Source organism: Nicotiana tabacum, chromosome 20 (genome assembly GCF_000715075.1).
Source record: "Nicotiana tabacum cultivar K326 chromosome 20, ASM71507v2, whole genome shotgun sequence".
Taxonomy (NCBI): Eukaryota; Viridiplantae; Streptophyta; class Magnoliopsida; order Solanales; family Solanaceae; genus Nicotiana; species Nicotiana tabacum.
The window spans coordinates 154,891,146-154,910,656 of record NC_134099.1 but is presented as its reverse complement, the minus strand read 5'-3'; the positions used below and the strand labels follow the sequence as shown (position 1 = coordinate 154,910,656).

The 19,511-nt window shown below is 35.8% G+C and overlaps 1 protein-coding gene and 1 long non-coding RNA gene across 2 annotated transcripts; both read right to left on the bottom strand.

Annotated features, from left to right (window-relative positions):
* Positions 1–3,211: 3,211 nt before the first annotated feature.
* On the bottom strand, positions 3,212–6,442 carry LOC107794257 (uncharacterized). The gene is made up of 5 exons (XM_016616736.2): positions 5,847–6,442; positions 5,110–5,417; positions 4,866–4,949; positions 4,168–4,760; positions 3,212–3,652 (listed from the first exon to the last, which is right to left on the bottom strand). The coding sequence occupies exons 1-5, from the start codon at positions 6,440–6,442 to the stop codon at positions 3,212–3,214; spliced, it is 2,022 nt and encodes a 673-aa protein (XP_016472222.2).
* Positions 6,443–11,100: 4,658 nt separating this feature from the next.
* On the bottom strand, positions 11,101–13,904 carry LOC107794256 (uncharacterized). Its single transcript, XR_001649895.2, has 3 exons — positions 13,696–13,904; positions 12,913–12,976; positions 11,101–12,135 (listed from the first exon to the last, which is right to left on the bottom strand). It is a non-coding gene; the product is annotated as an uncharacterized LOC107794256 (long non-coding RNA).
* Positions 13,905–19,511: the final 5,607 nt, after the last annotated feature.

Sequence of the window (19,511 nt, the reverse complement as noted above, 5' to 3'; positions counted from 1 at the left end):
TATTCAGTTGTATTATTCAGCTGTATTCAGCTGTATTTAGTTGTATTCAATTGTCTTTGAACATACTTCTAACAATGATGCATACGACTAATAGAATGCAGTGGTTAATGCTCCTTGTGTGGAGACAAGAGTGGAGGGGAATACTACATCAAAGGTGCTGTGCGACTTACCACCTATAGGCCAAGAGGATGTATCTACAGATTACTATGTATCTCAATTTGAGCTGGACGACAAGTTTCTTCCCAATCAAATTCCAGAAACTAGAATTGTGATACACAACAGTGCAAAAAAGTTGCATCAACTCCAGTACCATCTCATAGGAATCGACGACCAAGTAAACGGTATTCTTCACCTTATGAGTCTAACTTCGACTCTGCAGGTTAGTGTTTTATAAAATAATTATCTATTTCACCATGGTTTTTATAATTAAAACTCTCTATACATAAATTCAATGAACAACAGGTACCTCAGTAAAGTTGACCCCCATTTTTGAAAAAAGACACCCATTTGAGGATGATTCAATAATGGGGCCGCACCCTACATTAATAATTCAGGAATACGACAAATGGGTTTGTGATGGTCTTCTTGCTAGACATGAGCAGAAGTGAGTTTTTTCCCGGTATGTCTATTACGTATTTATATTTTAAAAAATGGATATAATTCCTTTTTTATATCATTGTTGTAGAAGTAATTTGGAAGACCATTACAAGAAGAACAAGTCAACACTTCATATACCATTGAATTTTGGAGTTGATCAAGTAAATTCAAAAAATTGGTTTTACCTTCTATCTTTTGACGGTAAACTATGGGATGACAATGTAAGTTTTATCCTTTCCAAATCCACTATAATTCATTTCTTTAGTATTGGTTTGTCTAATTGTATAATTAACAAATTGAGCTCTAACCCAAATTTGTCTTACATTACTTTGATTTACTCAATTGTATGCATATGTTACTAATAAATTTGTTGTATTTAATTGTATTCTGATGTATTTTAATATTTTTTTATTAGTTCAAAATGCAACATATTTTTAACTAAATTTGTATGATGTATTTAATGGCATCATTATTCCTGGCTGTATTTTAATGTATTCTGCTGTATTTTCAAAGTTATCAGTAGTTTGTAACTAACATATGTATTACAGTAATATGTATTTAATTGACTCATTAGTTTTGAATAACATGTATTTAACTGAATCCCTATGATGTACTTAATTGCCTCTTTATTTATGAATTTCTCCTGTAATAAAGCAAATTCCGATGTATTTTTCTGTATTCAGCTATATCCAGCTGTATTATTCAGCTATATTCAGTTGTATTCTTTAATATGTATCTTTCTGTATTCAGCTATATTCAACTGTATTTTTCTGTATTCAGTTGTATTATTCTTTAATATGTGTGATGTATTGGACTAACACTATGTAATTAAATTTGTGTATAGCAATTGACGTCATATTCTACTATCTGAGAAAGAAGGGAAAGTACAACCAAACAAGCAACTTCAAGTATACAACTGTTGATTCTATATTCAAGACAAGAATCGCTGAAATCTTCGACGGGTATGCTGATACAGATAGTAATGCTAATGTATCCAAGGAAGAGAATGTGGTATGTGAGTACATAAGGGGCTACAGATTGCTAGCTAATGTACCTTGGCATATTGTTGACTATGTCTTGATACCAGTCAACTTGAAGGACAAACTACATTGGATATTGGTTGTTGTCTCATTCAAGGAGAGGTGTATCAAAGTGTATGAATTGTACAGATCTGCAGGTCATGATGCCTATGTAGCTTCTGAGATAGATAAGCTAGCTAAGCTTGTACCTCTGTATCTATTAATCAGTTGGCTCTTACAGAGATAGTCAAGGCATAGATTGGTCTACTTACTCAGCATAAACTGACAAGTCACATACTGATCCCTTTGAAGTTGTTTTCATATCAAATCTGTCTCAACAGAAAGCTGGGAGCATGTATGTATTCAATCATCATTCTTGTATCATTTTAAAAATCTAATTATATGAATTATTTTTAATTGTTTCAATCAACATTTTTTAGGTATTGTGGGGTGTATGTTGCGGCATACACAGAATTTCTGAGCATTCTTAGTGAGATTCCACAAGCAACATTTGATTCCAATCTACTCTATCAAAGATATGGTTATCTCCTCTGGGACTATGCTATGCGGAAGATAGGCGTTGATATCATAAGCGAGAATGAAGCACTCTCAAAGATTGCTAGGCAAATCACGAAATCAGATTCAAAGTTACAGATATTGTTAGAGTAGCTTTAGGTGAATGTAGTTTTGGAATATTGTTTTTAGGTGAATACTGTTTTTTGAATAGTTTTTTGGTGAAGATGGTATTCAGTTAGAGAAAACCATCACTTTATCATCAGTGTTCGTGTATGACAATTGCAACTTTTCAATCGATGTTTCTTTGTTTTATTCATAAGTATTCATGCTTAATCTTCAGTTTATATTCATATGTATCTTATAGGATATAAGTATGTATTAATATTCAGTTACTTGGCTTGAACAGGTTAATATCAAAGTCAGAAACTTTATGTATATTTAACAGGTTATATTAAAGAATTTAGATGTATTTTTCTATATTCAGCTGTATTATTCAACTGTATTCTTTAATATGTATCTTTCAAATTCAGTTAATACATATTAAAGAATACAAATTCAGATTCACTAAAGAATACAAATTCAGATATATTAAACAGGTTATACGTATTTATTGAAATTGTTATATTATAGCTGAGTATATAGATGTATTCCGATATATTCTAACTAGTTTTGTATATTTAACTCAGACACTGTCTATGATTGTATGTCTAAGTATATGTGGACAAGGTTGTATTCGATTGTATTCAACACAATACTGCAACTAAATGTATACAGAATCTAATCATGTTATATGTATTTATTGAATTTATTATATTATAGCTGAGTATATAGTTGTATTCCGATGTATTTTGACTAGTTATATATATAACTCAGGCACTGTCTATAATAAATCTTCAAAGTATATGTGGACAAGGTTGTATTCGAATGTATCCAACACAGTACTGCAACTAAATGTATCCAGAATCTATTCAGGAAAGGCATTTCAGAATTTATTACTTGGCAATGAGAATTTATTACTTGACAATGTCATCATAAGTATTGAGAAATCATTGGAGCACTAATACATGTCAGAGTGTTAACTAAATACTACGTGGAGCATTTCTACACGTTCGCTTGTTATGTCCTCCCTGCCCACATATGCTACATGAATGTTGATTTTTCAGCTGTAGCAATTCACTTAAAGGTTTGTCGCGCTTCTTCTTTGGCCTTCTAGGAGGTATTTTCCATTTGGGTGGTAATACAACCTCTTCTGCAACATGTGCTGGTATATTCCAATCATTTCTATCCGGTAGCGGGTACAAAGGCATATCGTATGTCATTACAATAGAATTTGTTTTGTAATAGTTAGAGCAATATTCTTCTAGCATTAGAAACTTGCTCTTCAATACAGTCCAAGCATGTGGGAATGGTAATTCATCAACTTGGAACCTCCCACAAACACATTTTCTCTCTAACAGACAGACGGTGTAATGCCTCCCTCCATCGTTAACCGTATGTAAGTATTCAGTTGATGGTACCACCTACATTTAAACATAGAACTATAAGTTTTGAGCATATATAACTGAATTACCATATGTATAATGCTGAATTACTCAGTTACATATAACTGAAATGATTGCATACAGAAGAATACATCATATATTTAGACCGGCAGATTATAAACTATAATTACGTCTTAGCTTATGAATACAATGACATACATCAAAAATCTGTTGTACTTTAGGCAACTGAAGTGTAACAAAAATATTAAAAGGCTACGGCATGACAATACGGCTATATAAAAAATTCTGCATAATACAGATTTGTTAGTTGTATTCTGATGTATTCGAATAGTTGATTTTTGCATCATGTATTTAGTTGTATTCATATGTATTCAACTTAGATCTTCAATAAAATGTGTGTTGTATACAATTGAATTTAGTTGTATTCATGGCAGTTGTATTATAAAAAATGTGTTGTATTCAGTTGTATTCATGTCAGTTATTTCAGAAAATAATTAAGCTATATAATACAATGACATTAAAATAAAACTTACAGTCATGCGTGTAGACACTGCCTCATTCAAAGTCAGCATCTCCTGGTATTTTTTTCCAAGCGTTGTGTATGTCTGTGTAGCTTCTTTGCGGTTACTACAATTCCAACGTCCAAACATCTTCTTAACTCTTTCGAGGAAGTCGTATATTGGCAATTCCCTTGCTGACACTAGTGCGACATTGATTGACTCAGCAATATTTGACGTCATTGTCCATCCCCTATTAACAGGTGCATACAACCTAGCCCACTTTTCGTATCCAGCTAAATCCAAGTATTCTTTCACCCTAATATCTATATTTTCCAACTTCTCCATCAGACTGTCAAATTCAGCTTGTGTGTATGCTTTTGCCATCGAGAAGTATATCTCGCTCAACTTGGCATGACTCTTTTTGAATTTCTTATATACGTTGTTCCATAGATGCCATATACAAGCAAAATGCGGTACATCTGGATACACTCTCGATACAGATTTAATGATACTCTCATTTCTATCTGAAACGATGCACATGTTTTCCCTGTCACCGTATGCTATCTTGAATTGCTCAAAGAACCACGTCCAAGCAGCATCGTTCTCTGAATCAATAACACCATATGCTAGTGGCAATATATGACATGTAAAGACAATTGAATACATATTTTTAAAACATGTATTTCAATCTTTAAAATATTAACAGATTTTATTATAATTCATGTACTCACCTGCACTATCCAACGTGATTGCCGAAACGAATGTCCCGGTGTAGTAAAGATTTTCGGTGACTTCCATCCACAACAACAATGGGTCTACAATGATCAAATCCCTTTATAAAGGCATACAAAGATATATACAAATACATAAATTCATTTTTGGGCGATTTTACCATTCTGATGTGGGAACCTGGATATGTCATATCCATTTTATATAAGTATCCTGTTAATTTTTTGTATGAATCAGTCGGTTCACCTCTCAAAAAATTCATTGCCTTTTCTTTAGCCCTCCACGCCAACATGTAGCTAACATCTACACCTAAATCTGATTTCACATCATCAATAATATCTTTTGGGGTGTATTTCCTCTTATGATTAGTACGCTTAGGCCTAATCATACCACCTATAAGGCTGCTACATGCCTGCCGCTGCTTATACACATTGTCCTTCAGCGGACATGTATGGTTATCAATGAACTTTCTCACTTTGAATAGTTCTGATTTGTTAATGCTTGCAGCCTTAAACCTCCATTCACAATCTTCTGAAATACATAATAATGCATAGCTGCAAAGAATTAATCATTGTACATATGATTAGCATAAATATTTACAAAACAATGCACTCATATACACACGAATACAATCTGACATAAATATATTCTAACATCTATATATATAAATTATTATACAACTGAATTCAATTATAGTTATATGCATTTAAATACAATGCATACAATTGAATACAATTATTGTTATATGCATACACTTAAAAAGTACAGTAAACAAAATACGAAAATAATTAAAGACACTGTAATATAATTATACCAGTAATATACATAAGAATACATGTATTTAAGGACCATGAAAAAACATATGTTAAACACATCAGTGATGATAAAGTGGAAATCCACAAATACGCATAAATACATCAACGTTTAACTTGCAGCTCGAACCAATAATACAGAATACAAAAAAAAATTAAATACTTGCAAACCTAACATCATTAGACCTATCAACCCGGAATTGAAACCTTTGAGATATAGCATAATTCTCCATCACCTCTTTCAATGTAGCCTTATCCTTATATACTTGTCCAACAATAACCTCCCTTTGATTAGTTTTTGAAATTATCAAATCCTTGTTAAGTTCAAACACCCCAATTGCTTCTCCTGAATTGACAAGATCTAGAGCAAGCGTATGATTCGTACCGGAATCATACCTTTGGAGAGATTCGTCTATTTGCACAATATCTCCTTCACTTAAAGTACCACAAGATACAAGTTCATTTTTAATCGTTGTTATGCACAAAGAATACATCCCGAATTCTCTGTTCTCTTTTTTCAACTCTACATGCATCTTGTAACCCATGTCATTGTGTATTTCCATTGGCGTGCTATTCCCTTCTACTTTGTATTGAATTTTAATGGACTTTGCGCTCAAATCTATGCCCAGTTGATTAGAAATTGAAGCAACCAAATCATTATACGACGCATACTCCTTTATCAGTATTCTCTCAATTGAAAAATCGATGTAATTTCCCTCATCGTTCCACTTACCAGAATGACGCAACAATACTGTTAAACTTGCCATATGTATAATGGAACTATACCGTATTTTGAATACAATTGTATCAATCATAATTTTCCGTGGTTGAATTGAGAACTGCAAACAAAGAAAAGGGAGAAGTGAATGGAAGAACTGCGAACAGATGTTGCTCTTGTTTTCGCTAATTTTTTTGTTGAGTCGTGAATGGAAGAATATAGATTAATGGGTAATAGTTTTTGTTCGTTGAGTTAAATTAGGAGAATATCATGTGATTTGATTTCCTTTCCGTTTTTAACTAGTTCAACCTTCCAGATTTTACGCAAAAACGTTACTGTATTCACATAAGGCCGCGTGAATACAGTCAAATACATATCAACCTTAGCTGGAATTCCTTTTTTAACGCCTATTTTTGCTATTGTATTAATGAATACAATAGTTTAAATACATCAAATACATTGTATAATCACATAAAAGGTATCTATAACACGTAATATAGCAAAAGGTATCTATAAATGGTTAATTAGACCTAAAAGATGATGCTTTATGAAAAATTCTCTTAATTATACGACAATTATATTAGTTATGCATGTTTTATATGAAAACCAAACATTGTAAGTAATGCAGAATTTTATACAGACAATAAATTTTCTAATACTTCAAACAATATGAACCCTGATAGTTTAAAGAATTTTTTATTTACCCAACGAAATAACTAGTAAAAGTGTGAAATTATCTAAGATTCGAATGAACTAAGTATTTTCCCACATGAAGCCAAGGAAGGTGTATTCTCTCTCTAGAAATTCTCATCCAAACCACTATCACTCAAATGGACTTGGATCAAGTTCATCAAATTCCTCCCCCGAAACCCCCAGACATCATTATCAATCAATCTCCTGATAAATCCAAATTGCCAACTATTAGCTTTAAGGATAAATTGATACAAGGTGAACAATAAGCCTCAATCAATATGATCATTGACACAAATATACATGCTTTACCAAATTCTGAAGATATTTGGAAGGATGATCCCATATGCTCACCAAAAGTCCATCAAATACAATTAACTCAAGAGGATATCCATTGAATATATCAACCATGGAAATTCTCGACTATAGTTAAGCTGCAAGGGAGAAGAATTCAATACAACTTGCTCAAAAGAAAATTACATGAATTGTGGAAAACAAAGAAAAACTTCCCCTTGATAGATTTAGGGTGTGATTACTACATCATTAAATTTAGTAATGAGGAAGCTATGCAAAAAGCTCTACATATGGGTCCTTGGTTCATCTTTGGTCACTTCTTAACAGTCCAAAAATGGGAACCAAACTTTCTTGCATCGGAAGCAAAAATATCAAAAATTGCAGTATGGATTCGTCTTCCTCAGTTACCAACGGAATTTTATGATGGTTTAATCCTACAAAAAATTGGTAACAAAATTGGCAAGCTTTTAAAAGTTGATGTATGCACTTCCTCAACACTTAGAGGAAGATATACCGGATTATGTGTCGAATTGCCTTTGGATGTCCCAGTAACTCATTCTATCTACATCAGATCACACAAACAAACCATACATTATGAAGATGGGAATTTTCTCTGTGTTAAATGTGGAAGGCTTGGGCATGTTCAGTCCAAATGTCAGTTTAAAATAGTTTTGAATGCCTCTTCCCCAACTGCTTTGGACTCTACTGTCAACCAATCCAAGGACCACAAAGCATCAGTTCAGGGTATCAATGAAGATTTATTTCATCCTACTAAGGAAGAAGTGTGGCAAACGGTGAGCTTCCCAACAAAAAAGAAGGCCAATCACAAGAACAATTCAGGTAATACTAAAGAGCAAAACAAACCTTTGTCAGGTACATTTTCTTCTATCTCATTAAATGCTAAATCCGTTGATAAACAAATGCTTTTCAAATTTCCCAATAAGAATTCGTCTAAAAATTATATTGCAAGAAATAATAGCCCTCTTCTTTCCCCCACTATTGGAAATAAGTTTCAAGCTTTGGTTAATACGCCTAATCAGGATTGTATGGTGTTGGATGTGGCCCCATCCGCTAATGCTAATTGTCACGTGTCAACCCCGGCTAAGGACCAATTAAACAACATGCATGGCACTAATTATATGCCTACTACCCTAACTAATCAGGTTAACAATCCCCCCATGCCTCATATATCTCCTAATGACTCCCTAATCCCTAATGATCCCATAAATCTTACTGCCAAACTAGCTAACCCTTGCATGGGAAATAAAATACTCACTCAACACCTGTCCTAAGACTCCCCCGTTGGCCAACAAATGGTTAAAGAAACCATACACGTTTCAGGGACAAAATCTTCTCCAAATCCTACTAATACGGCTCAAGCAATCCCCAAAGCATGCAATTAGAGGTAATAAGTATCGACCCCCCTAAAACTCTAGAACCTATAGTCATCCCTTCAGAAAACCCTTACACTTACCATAATATAAATCATTCCTCTACTAGTAACTATGCCCAGAATACCAGTATCCCAAACAAGGCGTTATCGTCTAGTTCAGATCTTAAGGCATCAATGAGCCCATACAATGGCCAACCCTCCGATCCCCCAGGCAACCCAAACAATCAACCAAATATACTTTGTTCAACCTCTCCTTCCCCAAGATCATCAACCCCTCTCCTGGATAGAGCAAGCTTTGATGGGGCATGCAATATCATTCAACATGATATTGGATGGACATGAGACAGTGATAGTCCTTCAAAACTCTCACTTCCTTGCCCAGGTAGTATCGGAAGGATGCATATGGCAATGAGCAACCACTTCAACCATGTTTGGTTGAACAACATACTCCATCCCCTAGCCCCATCAATGAATTCCAACCTAGCCCAAACTATGAGAAACCAATGGAGTCTTCCACCCCATTTCAACCCAATCCAAACTCAGAACATGCAAATGGATCTCCCATTCTTTCCTCTAGGGGAGATCTCGAACATGAACCCAATATTTATGCCATGGTCCATGCCAAACACCCATGCAACGAACCATATGGCCAACCAAATGGAAATTCCTCCACATGCAAACAACCCCCAACCAAACGGTCCTCTAGACCAAAACAATGTGCCACAACAACAACAAGCTCCTCCCAATCAACCAGAACCAGAAGACCAACCAATAGAGGATGTATAGGAGCTGAACTTGCTGGGGTCCGACCAAATCCTAGAGTTTTCAAGTCTAAACGATGTAAAGGTTTATCTACTCAGGGAAATGTGCGAGAAGAGATATGTTCTCAGTTGTCCCCCAACTCGATGGATGTTAGGCCTCCATAGGACCCTACTGTAAGAAGCCATGCAATGATCTTGGTGCCTTCGATCAGGAGGAACCCAACTCCCCCTCCACAGAGAATGAGGGACAATGGTAACATACAAAACCCTATCCTTCATAATATGATGCCTCAAAATGTTAACTTCATCATATGGAACATAAGGGGTGGTAATAACGACACCTTTAGGGTAAACTTTAGAGAAATGATCGATACCCATAAACCTAGTGTTGTAACCCTACTGGAGACTTGTATGGAAAACCATGTTTCCCTCCTTAATGATTTTCCCTTCACTCAAATGATTGAAGTCCCAGCTGAGAGACAATCTAGAGGAATGGTCATTCTTTGGAAATGGTTACAGTGAAGGATTTTGTGAGAAGGAACCAAGAGATACATGCTAATATTGAGGTTTATCCATCAAATATTTCTTGGCTTTTTTCATCTATTTATGCTATTACTAAAGTAGCTAGTAGGAATGATCTTTGGAGTAATATTGAGGGAATTTATGAAAATTATAAAAGTCCTTGGCTCTTGGGTGGTGATTTTAATGATATTTTTAGCATGAATGATAAGTTTGGGGGTAGGAGTATTAATAGTAGACGTAGTTCCCATTTATGGTCAAGTGTTAATCATTGTAGCCTTTTTTATCTTGGTTTTAAAGGTTGTAAGTACACTTGGACTAACAACCGTAGGAAATCTAATAAATTAATCATGAAACACACTCTGACCATAATCCTTTATTACTTCAATTGGTTCCCAACAATAGATTTCATAATGGTAAACCATTTAGAATTGAATTTATATGGTGTAGACATCCGAACTTTATAAATATAGTTAGGACTAGTTGGCAATCTAATGATCTCCCTAAAGTTCATCAGATTTTCAAAGAAAAAATCATTCCTTGGAAAAATGATATCTTTGGGGATATCTTTAAAAAGAAAAAAATTTTGTTGGCACGTCTAGATGGAATTCAGAATTTTCCTAAGTATCAAACTAGTCCTTTTTTAATGAACTTGGAAACTTCTCTCCAACAAGAGTATAATGCTCTTTTAAAATTAGAAGAAGATTTTTGGAAGCTTCGTTCAAGAATTAGTTGATGCAATGAAGGTGATGCCAACACTCATTTCTTCAATAGCATGACTACCAATAGAAAACGTGTTAACTCTATATTGTACTTCAAAGATGAAAATGGCAATTGGGTATCTGATGCAAAATCCATACTAGAATACACTTACAATTATTTTAGTAATTCTTATAAGATTTCTAAAACTATTAGTAAGATGACTTGTTTCAATAATCAATATGACTCCACTGGTCCTATTGATTTAATCACTCTTGATAATCCTGTTACAAAGGAAGAAGTTAGGAAAGCTATTTTTTCGTTCAAACCCTTTAAAGCACCGGGTTCGGATGGTATCCACCCTTTCTTTTATCAGAAGTATTGGAATATAGTTTGTGATTCAGTCATAAAATTTTGTCAAGAAGCCTTTGAATCACAATCTCTCCCTAAGGGTATTAATGATACTTACTTGTGTCTCATTCCAAAAATTGACAATGCCACTAATCTAAACTTTTTTTAGACCTATTGGGCTTTGTAATACAGTGTACAAAATTATTACCAAAATTATTGCTATAGACTAAAACAATTTCTTTCGGTCATTATCAGCCCTACACAATCGAGTTTTTAAAAAAATAGAAGAGCCGGTGATAATGCTATTATTATTCAGGAGATTATCAATAATATGTCCTCTTCAAACAACTCTAAATATGATATGTTATTGAAAATTGACCTCCAAAAGGCTTTTGACAAGTTAGAATGGGATTTTATTCATAAAACTCTAGTTTTCTTTCACTTTCCTCCCAAAATAACTAAGCTTATTATGCACTGTATTTGCACTAGTAATATTGGTGTCCTTGTCAATGGTACCAAGACAAATTTTTTAGCCCAAGTAGAGGAATCCGTCAAGGGGATCCTGTCACGACCCAATTTAGGATTGTGACCGGCGCTTAGGAGCAAGTGCTCCCAAGTAAGCCTTATCGGCAATTTTACAGAAAATCGGGCAGAGTTTCCCCTATTTTTGGACCATCCCAAAAATTTTCCTGTCTCAAATCAACAACCAAACATCCTAATATCATACCCAACAATTGACAACTTGCCAATTAACTAATACAAGTCTCCACCATAACTAAATCACCAACTAACCACTAGAGACACTAATCTATCTCCAACTTTGATAATAAAGAACGATACTCAGCATAAGACTATAATAAATAAATAATACTCATGACACTAAAAGAATGACTATGGAGCGACTCTAAGAATTTAAAGAATAGAACATAACAATAAATAAAATCTCCGCCCACGCGAACAAGTGCGAGGCTCACCAAGAACTATCAACCTGTGCGCTCTAATTAACGAAATCCTCGCCTGTGTCAACTGTTGTCTCTGAAAAAAAAAATTAGCGAGGAATGAGTCGCTAGCTCAGTGAGTAATAACACTTAACTACAACCATTTTTATTGGGGACAAGTCAGAAAACATGTTAGTATCTCAAACAGATAACATCAAAATGCCCTTTCAGAAACAATAAATAATTTTCAGTCTCATCATGTTTTTTCTTGTAGTATAATACAATTAATAGTTCAGTAATAAGCTCGATAACCACTGTATAATATCAATATTCACATTTGGGAGGTTTCAATGAACGGATCATGTAATCGGTATAATAGTGGACTTCTTCGCAAGAAGTCAAATATAACGGTAGTCCCTACTCGAGGGAAGTCGGTAACGGTATGCTAGTTCTACTTTCCCACTAGCGAGGGCTATAACGGTAATCTGTAATTACAATGTGCACCAGGTCTAACGAACCCGCCGTTAGCTATGGAATCCTTCAATGTCTACTCCCATTTATACTTGTCTCTGTAATCCGTATATACTCGTAGAAAATATTTTAAAATAATATAGGGCATTTCGATTTTTATCAAATCATGTAATTTCGTTTCAATAACAGTAAATCTTATCTCAAGTAACAGTAAAACGTATTCAGTAACAATGAGAATATTCAGAATAACTGTAATCGTCTAAAATAAATATAGTAGTATCATATCGAGTAAAGGACTTGTCCCACATGCAGATTCAAATCAGTCGGTAACATGCTCATATTAAAATCATATGTAAATCATGCTAGTTGTAGAAATACAAATTGAGGTAAGGTTACTACTCACAGTACTCGTGCCGAAATACCAAATACTTCACCTCGTGCGATTCGTACGAATTCCTCCAATTAATCTATAATTACATAATATCGATCCCATGTTAATTTCCTCATTTAGGCTAAATCCATCACAAATGTAGAATACCCAAATCCTCCGAGTTTTATATTTCATCATCAATTCGTCGGATGTATTTTAATTACTTAATTCACCTAACCTCATTATTCTATTCACTGTCAATCATCTCATTATTACAATTTATTTGCTAATCCTTAGTATCCAAATTTACAACCAGCAACAGTAGAGACAACGTGGATTTCTGATGCATTCTTAAGGCCCAAAACTTAAATCATTATTGCACGATCATATGCCTTCCTCTTTATTACCCAATCACTAGGTGGCCATTATATCTTAAATTAAAGAGATAAAATTATAGTAGCAAAAACTTTATTTCAAAACAGACTACTCCAACCTTGGAATTTCATATAATTTTTGTTAAACCATTAACTAATTAGTTATTATAATAATTAGTAAGTTATTTTTTCCCCCCAATCATTACCTAATAATTGTAATACATAAATAATAATCAACATCCCAATTACATAAACAAATCACGTATTGCGAGTTTCCAATTTAAGTTGGCAGTGACTTTTCGTTCAACTGCTGAAAGTTGAGACTAAGAACTTTTAAAATTTTCAATTCCCAATCAGCGAAATCGCTACCCTTTAATTATTAATGACAACTTGCTCCAACTTAAATGCACATACAAACGAAAGGATATTGATATTAATATACCTGATTGCTTTGATTTCTCTACCAAAGTTTCCGCACAGTGCCAATTTTTCAAAGTAAATTAACTGATACTTTTCTGGTGTAGTGCCAACGTCTGCTCACCCTCCTTGTAACTTTTTCTATCTTGAAACCAGGAAGTTAATTCTTTTTCTTATCTACTCCCTAGGTCAAATCTGATAGTTGCGTAAATGGGTTTGGCCCAACTTTTTTTTTTGTTTTGTTTTTTGTTTAATAACCTTAGGTGGAGTTACGAAATTAGCCACTGGCCACTTATTTTATACACTATCTGATGTATTATTATTATTATTATTATTATTATTATTATTATTTACTAATGACCAATACACCCTTACTAAAAATATAAGGTATTACAAATCTCATATCACCATACATATTTATTCTATGTATGGAACTTATGTCTAGATTAATTGATAATCAAGTAGATACTTTGAGATGTGATCCCATAAAAATAACCCCTAGAGGTCCTTATTTCTCACACCTTTTCTTTGCTGACGATTTAACATTAATGGGTAAAGTTAATAATAAGACAGGTAATTGTATTAATCATTGCCTAAATTTGTTTATGGAAGAAACTGGGTTGTCTATAAATTACTCCAAGTCTAGGATTGTGTTCTCCAAAAAATGTCCAAGAGACATTTCAAGTCATTTAGCTAGTCTATTTACAAAAAATGTCCAAGAGACATTTCAAGTCATTTAGCTAGTCTATTTAAAATAAGGGCTAGTTTTGAATTTGGAAAATATCTTGGTTTTCCAATCCTAAATCTCAAACCAAAGCCCAAGGATTTTCAGTTTGTCATTGATAAAATGCGAGCTAAACTCTCTCTTTGGAAAACTAATCTCCTTAATATTGCGGGAAGAACCACCTTAGCATCCTCAACCCTGAATGATATGCCTTCTCATGTTATGCAATACACTATTCTATCTAAAAAGGTGTTAAACCAAATTGATAAGATCCTAAGGGATTTCATATGGGGAACCACTAATACTAAGAAAAAAAATCCACTTAGTCAATTGGAAAACCGTCACTAAGCAAAAATCTGAAGGAGGTCTAGGAATTCATACTGTTTTGCAAAAAAACTATGTTCTCCTTACTAGCCTTAGTTGGCGCCTTACAAATTTTCCTAATAACCCTTGGGCTCAACTAATTGCTAGTAAATATGCCAATAAAAAAACTACTTCAAAATGCTCCTTCATCTGGGCAGCGCTTCTAAAAGGGTATAAATTCCTTACCAAAGGAATGTTGTGGCGTCCAAGCAAAAATTCAAATCTTGACATTTGGTCAAGTAGATGGATTCATCATGCTCCCAGCCTTAGGAATTGTATAGAAGGACCTCTCCATAAATCTGATTACTTAATCTCCCTCAACCATTTGATTTCTAATGATCAATGGGATATGTCAAAAATTTCTTTTGACCTACCATCTTCTCTTATTAATAAGATCAGGGCTACTCCTATTCCATTAAGCTCAATGACTAAGGACCTAATGACCTGGGATTCGAATAGCAATGGCATATTTTCCTCCAAGTCCTGTTACAAACTTTTAGAGGATAACCACATAATGACTCAGGATAAAGAGCCTGAATTTAATTGGATTTGGGATCTCCATTGCCCTACTAAAATCAAGTTCTTTATTTGGCAATGCATGCACAAAAAAATCCCTTGTAGATCTTACCTTCTGTATATTGGTATCAACATTGATCTTATTTACCCTATGTGCAAACAAGGACCTGAGGACGCCGCTCACATTTTTCTCTTATGCCCTATAACTAACCGTTATTAGTCCAGTATTGTCACGATCCAATTTCCGAACCTGGTCATGATGGCGCCTCTCATGAAGACAAGGCCTGTCATTCAACCCAATTCATCCTTTAAAGACAATTACTTAACACAATTATAGTATAAACATGGTTTAATAATATCCAATAGCGGAAAGTATAGATAAAATACGAAAAATCCAACCCAACTCAGCCCTAACCGGGGTGTCACAAGTCATGAGCTACTACAGAGTTTACTAAAAATTCTACAAAGTATGGAATTAGGAACAAAGTCTGAAGATATCATAAATGACAGAAGATAAGGGAGAAAACGGGTCTGCGAATGCCATGCAGCTACCTCGAGAACTCCGATGAAAACTGAACAGTAGAAAAACTCGCTCTATGCTTCAGGAATACCTGTACCTGCACACATGGTGCAGGGAGTAATGTGAGTACTCCGACCCAGTGAGTAATAAATATAAATAATGACTGAAGGTAAGAAAACACGTTAAGGCACACAATATTCTATACAGAAGCAGTGAAATCATTTAAAATAACAATTCGGTGAAACATCATGTGAAATTTCTTTTAAACCGGTAAAACAGGTAATTTGGCAGTAAAATGACGAGTAGAAATCTGCCCCTCGGGCTCAATATCAAAACAACAAGTAGAAATCTGCCCCTCGGGCTCAATATCAAAACACCAAGTAGAAATCTGCCCCTCGGGCTTAGTATCAAAATAATAACTAGAAATCTGCCCCTCGGGCTCAGTATCTCAGAACAGTATCAGCCCCTCAGGCTCAGAACAGTACAAAGCAACCAGTCAATAAAATAAGAGCACATAATTATTATGGCAGATAATGCAGATAAAGAATAAATGCATGAGTGCAATGCAATGCATATTACGGTACCCTCTGGTACCCACTGCGGCATGCAGCCCGAGCCATCCATATTTATTTATCGTCGATGGCGCTCACTGGGGGTGTGTACAGACTCCGGAGGGGCTCCTACAGCCCAAGCGCAATATCAAGCCATCTCGTGGCATCAAATCTAGGCCCTCGACCTCATATCAATCTCAGTATAATCACCCAGGCTCTCGGCCTCAATATCAACGTAATCAACCAGACTCTTGGCCTCAATATCAATATAACACTGCTGCGGCCCGCAGCCCGATCCATGCTCAGTCTAGAAATCATTATAAGCCCCTTGGGCATTTGTAAAATAGTAGTTCTCAACCCGAAATATCATTTAGAAATATCATTTAAGTTTTCAAATCTTAGAAAGATGGCTGAGTTTGCAAAACAGTATTTAAAATATTGGACTGAGGTCAAATGATATGCAAAATATGCGGAAGCAGTGATATCAATCCCTGAAGGATTCAAATAATTGGCAAGAAGTCTACAATTGGAAACATGACTAAGGATATAAATTCTTTAACAAAATAAGTGAGGAAAACCAGTCAAAAATCCCCTAAGGATTCTACAGGTCGGCACAAGGCCCCAAGCATGGCAACAAGCCTAATTCACAATAATAAAGTATACGTCTCAACCAAAAATATAGTAAAATATCTCTCGGGACGGACCAAGTCACAATCCCCAACGGTGCTCTACCCTACGCCCGTTATCCGGCGTGCAAGTCACCTCAATATAGCGTTACGATGTGAAATTCTGGGATTTCAAACCCTCAGGACATCATTTACATCAATTACTCACCTCGAACTGGCTAATTATCTAGCTCACGACGCCTTTGCCCCTTGAATTGGCCTCCACGCGCGTCAAATCTATCCAAAATCAGAACGAATACGTCACAATATGCTAAGGGAACAAAGCCCAAGCGAAAACATTCGAAAAATATCAAAAATCTCGAAATTAGCAAAACTCGAGCCCCGGGCCCACGTCTCGGAATCGGGTAAAAATTTACATTTTCAGAATCCTCATACCCTCACGAGTCTAACCATACCAAAATTATCCAATTCCGATACCATTTGGTCCTTCAAATTATCATTTTACATTTTTGAAAGGTTCCACAATTTTCTTCCCAAATTCCATCTCAAATCACGAATTAAATGATAAATTCAGTGATAGATTCATGTACTCTAACCAAATCTGAGTTAGAATCACTTACCCTGACCAATTTCTTGAAAAACCTTCGAAAAATCGCCAAAATCCGAGCTCTCTAGGTCAAAATATCAAATAAAACCCAAAACCTCGTATTTATAGAGTACCCCTAGGATTCCGACACCGCTGACCGCACAAAAATGACCGCGGTCCGCGCAAAACCAGCGGGGTCCGCGCAAAAACGACCGCGGCCGTGCAGGTCTTGCTCTACAGAGATAGGCTTTAGTATTTTGTCCATAACTTTCGCTACAGATGTTCAAATTGCGATATCTTTACCTCTATGGAAACTAGACACAAAGGACTAAAACTGGCCTTTTTGAATCACCTTAAAATTCCTTGTGGATCAAAAGATATGAGCTTCCAAAGTAGGACCAGTAACCTGTAGTCTTCAGTGACCGCGACCGCGCCCACTTTGACGCGGTCAGCGCTAGGCCAGCGCGCCCAGCGCGAAAAGTAGCGTGGTCCGCGCCACAACTATTGCCCCCTCCATTTTCTAAGTTCCGGGGTGTCCGTACTCGCTCAAAACTCACCTGAAACACGCTCGAGGCCCCCGGGACCTCAACCAAAAGCACCAACGCATCCTAAAAATTTTTCAACCTCGTTCCAATCATCAAAAAACCTCGACTAACACCAAAAATCATCAAATCACATCAAATTCAAGCCTATGAATCTCAAGAACTTCCAAATTCCATTTTTCATAAAAAAAACCCAACCAAACCACGCCTGAATGACCTCAAATTTTGCATACAAGTCCAAAATGACATAACGAAGCTACAGAAACTCTCGGAATTCCATTCCAACCCTCGGATCAAAATCTCACCTATCAACCGGAATTCGCCAAAATACTAACTTCGCCAATTCAAGCCTAATTCTATACCGTACCTCCAAAACCACTTCCGATCACTCTCCTAAGTCACAAATCACCTCCCGAAGCTAACCGAACCATTGGAACTCACATCCGAACCCTCTAACCCATAAGTCAACATCCGATTGACTTTTCCAACTTAAGCCTTCTTAAAAGAGACTAAGTGTCTTATTTCTTATTAAAACCAATCCGATTTAACTCTAACACACCGAATACCGATAACGAAACATGAAGAAGCATAAAATGGGGAAAACGGGGCGGTAACTCACGTGATGACGGGTCGGGTCGTCACATTCTCCCCAACTTAAACAAACGCTCGTCCTCGAGCGTACCCAGAGTTGTCATAGAAGCCAACCGAAAGCTGAATGACCTTATCGAGCATAAACCCGGGGATGATCCCACGTCATCCGATCTCACATGGGTCCGATAACACGTTTTAACTAAAATCACACAATCTAGTCTAGCCCATAAATCATAGAACCACATTTCACTTTTCGAAATCATATACAAGATCAGAACCTCACACCTATATTCAGAATAAGTCTGAACCAGCTATAATAGACCATGCCCAATTGATGTCTGGATCTAAAGCAAATCATTACACCTAGGGTGAAACAAATAACACACACCATGCAAACCTGATAGAACATAACTGGTGCGTTATTCACCGAGTAACACCCAATTACTCATCCCGCTCGACTTCCAGTACTACAACTCCTATCGGAGCCAGACGATCCGGTGCCCGGCACCAAATTAATACCGAAATCAACAACCTCGCCCGGCGACATGCCTAGCCACATGAAACTCATCTGAAAAGTCCCCCAACACCGGAACTGAATTAATGATAGCAACCTTTGCACTGACATCCATCATGAATGCCCAATTAAGAAAGCAATCCTTCCCAACCGTCTGCTGGTCCTTTGAAATATAAACCACTCTGCTAGAACATAATCCAATGCACTTCATCACTCAACCCGTGGCATTTTCGGTATTGCTCGTAGCACAATAGTTTGGAATCACTCAACACTAAGACAACCACTCTGAATTCTGACATCACATCCAA

Coding starts and splice junctions, on each gene's coding strand:
- LOC107794257 (XM_016616736.2), bottom strand. CDS start 6,442: ATGGCAAGTTTAACAGTATTGTTGCGTCATTCTGGTAAGTGGAACGAT. Junction 5,418..5,846: donor GATAGGTCTAATGATGTTAG/GTTTGCAAGTAT, acceptor AATTCTTTGCAG/CTATGCATTATTATGTATTT. Junction 4,761..4,865: donor AATCACGTTGGATAGTGCAG/GTGAGTACATGA, acceptor TATTGCCACTAG/CATATGGTGTTATTGATTCA.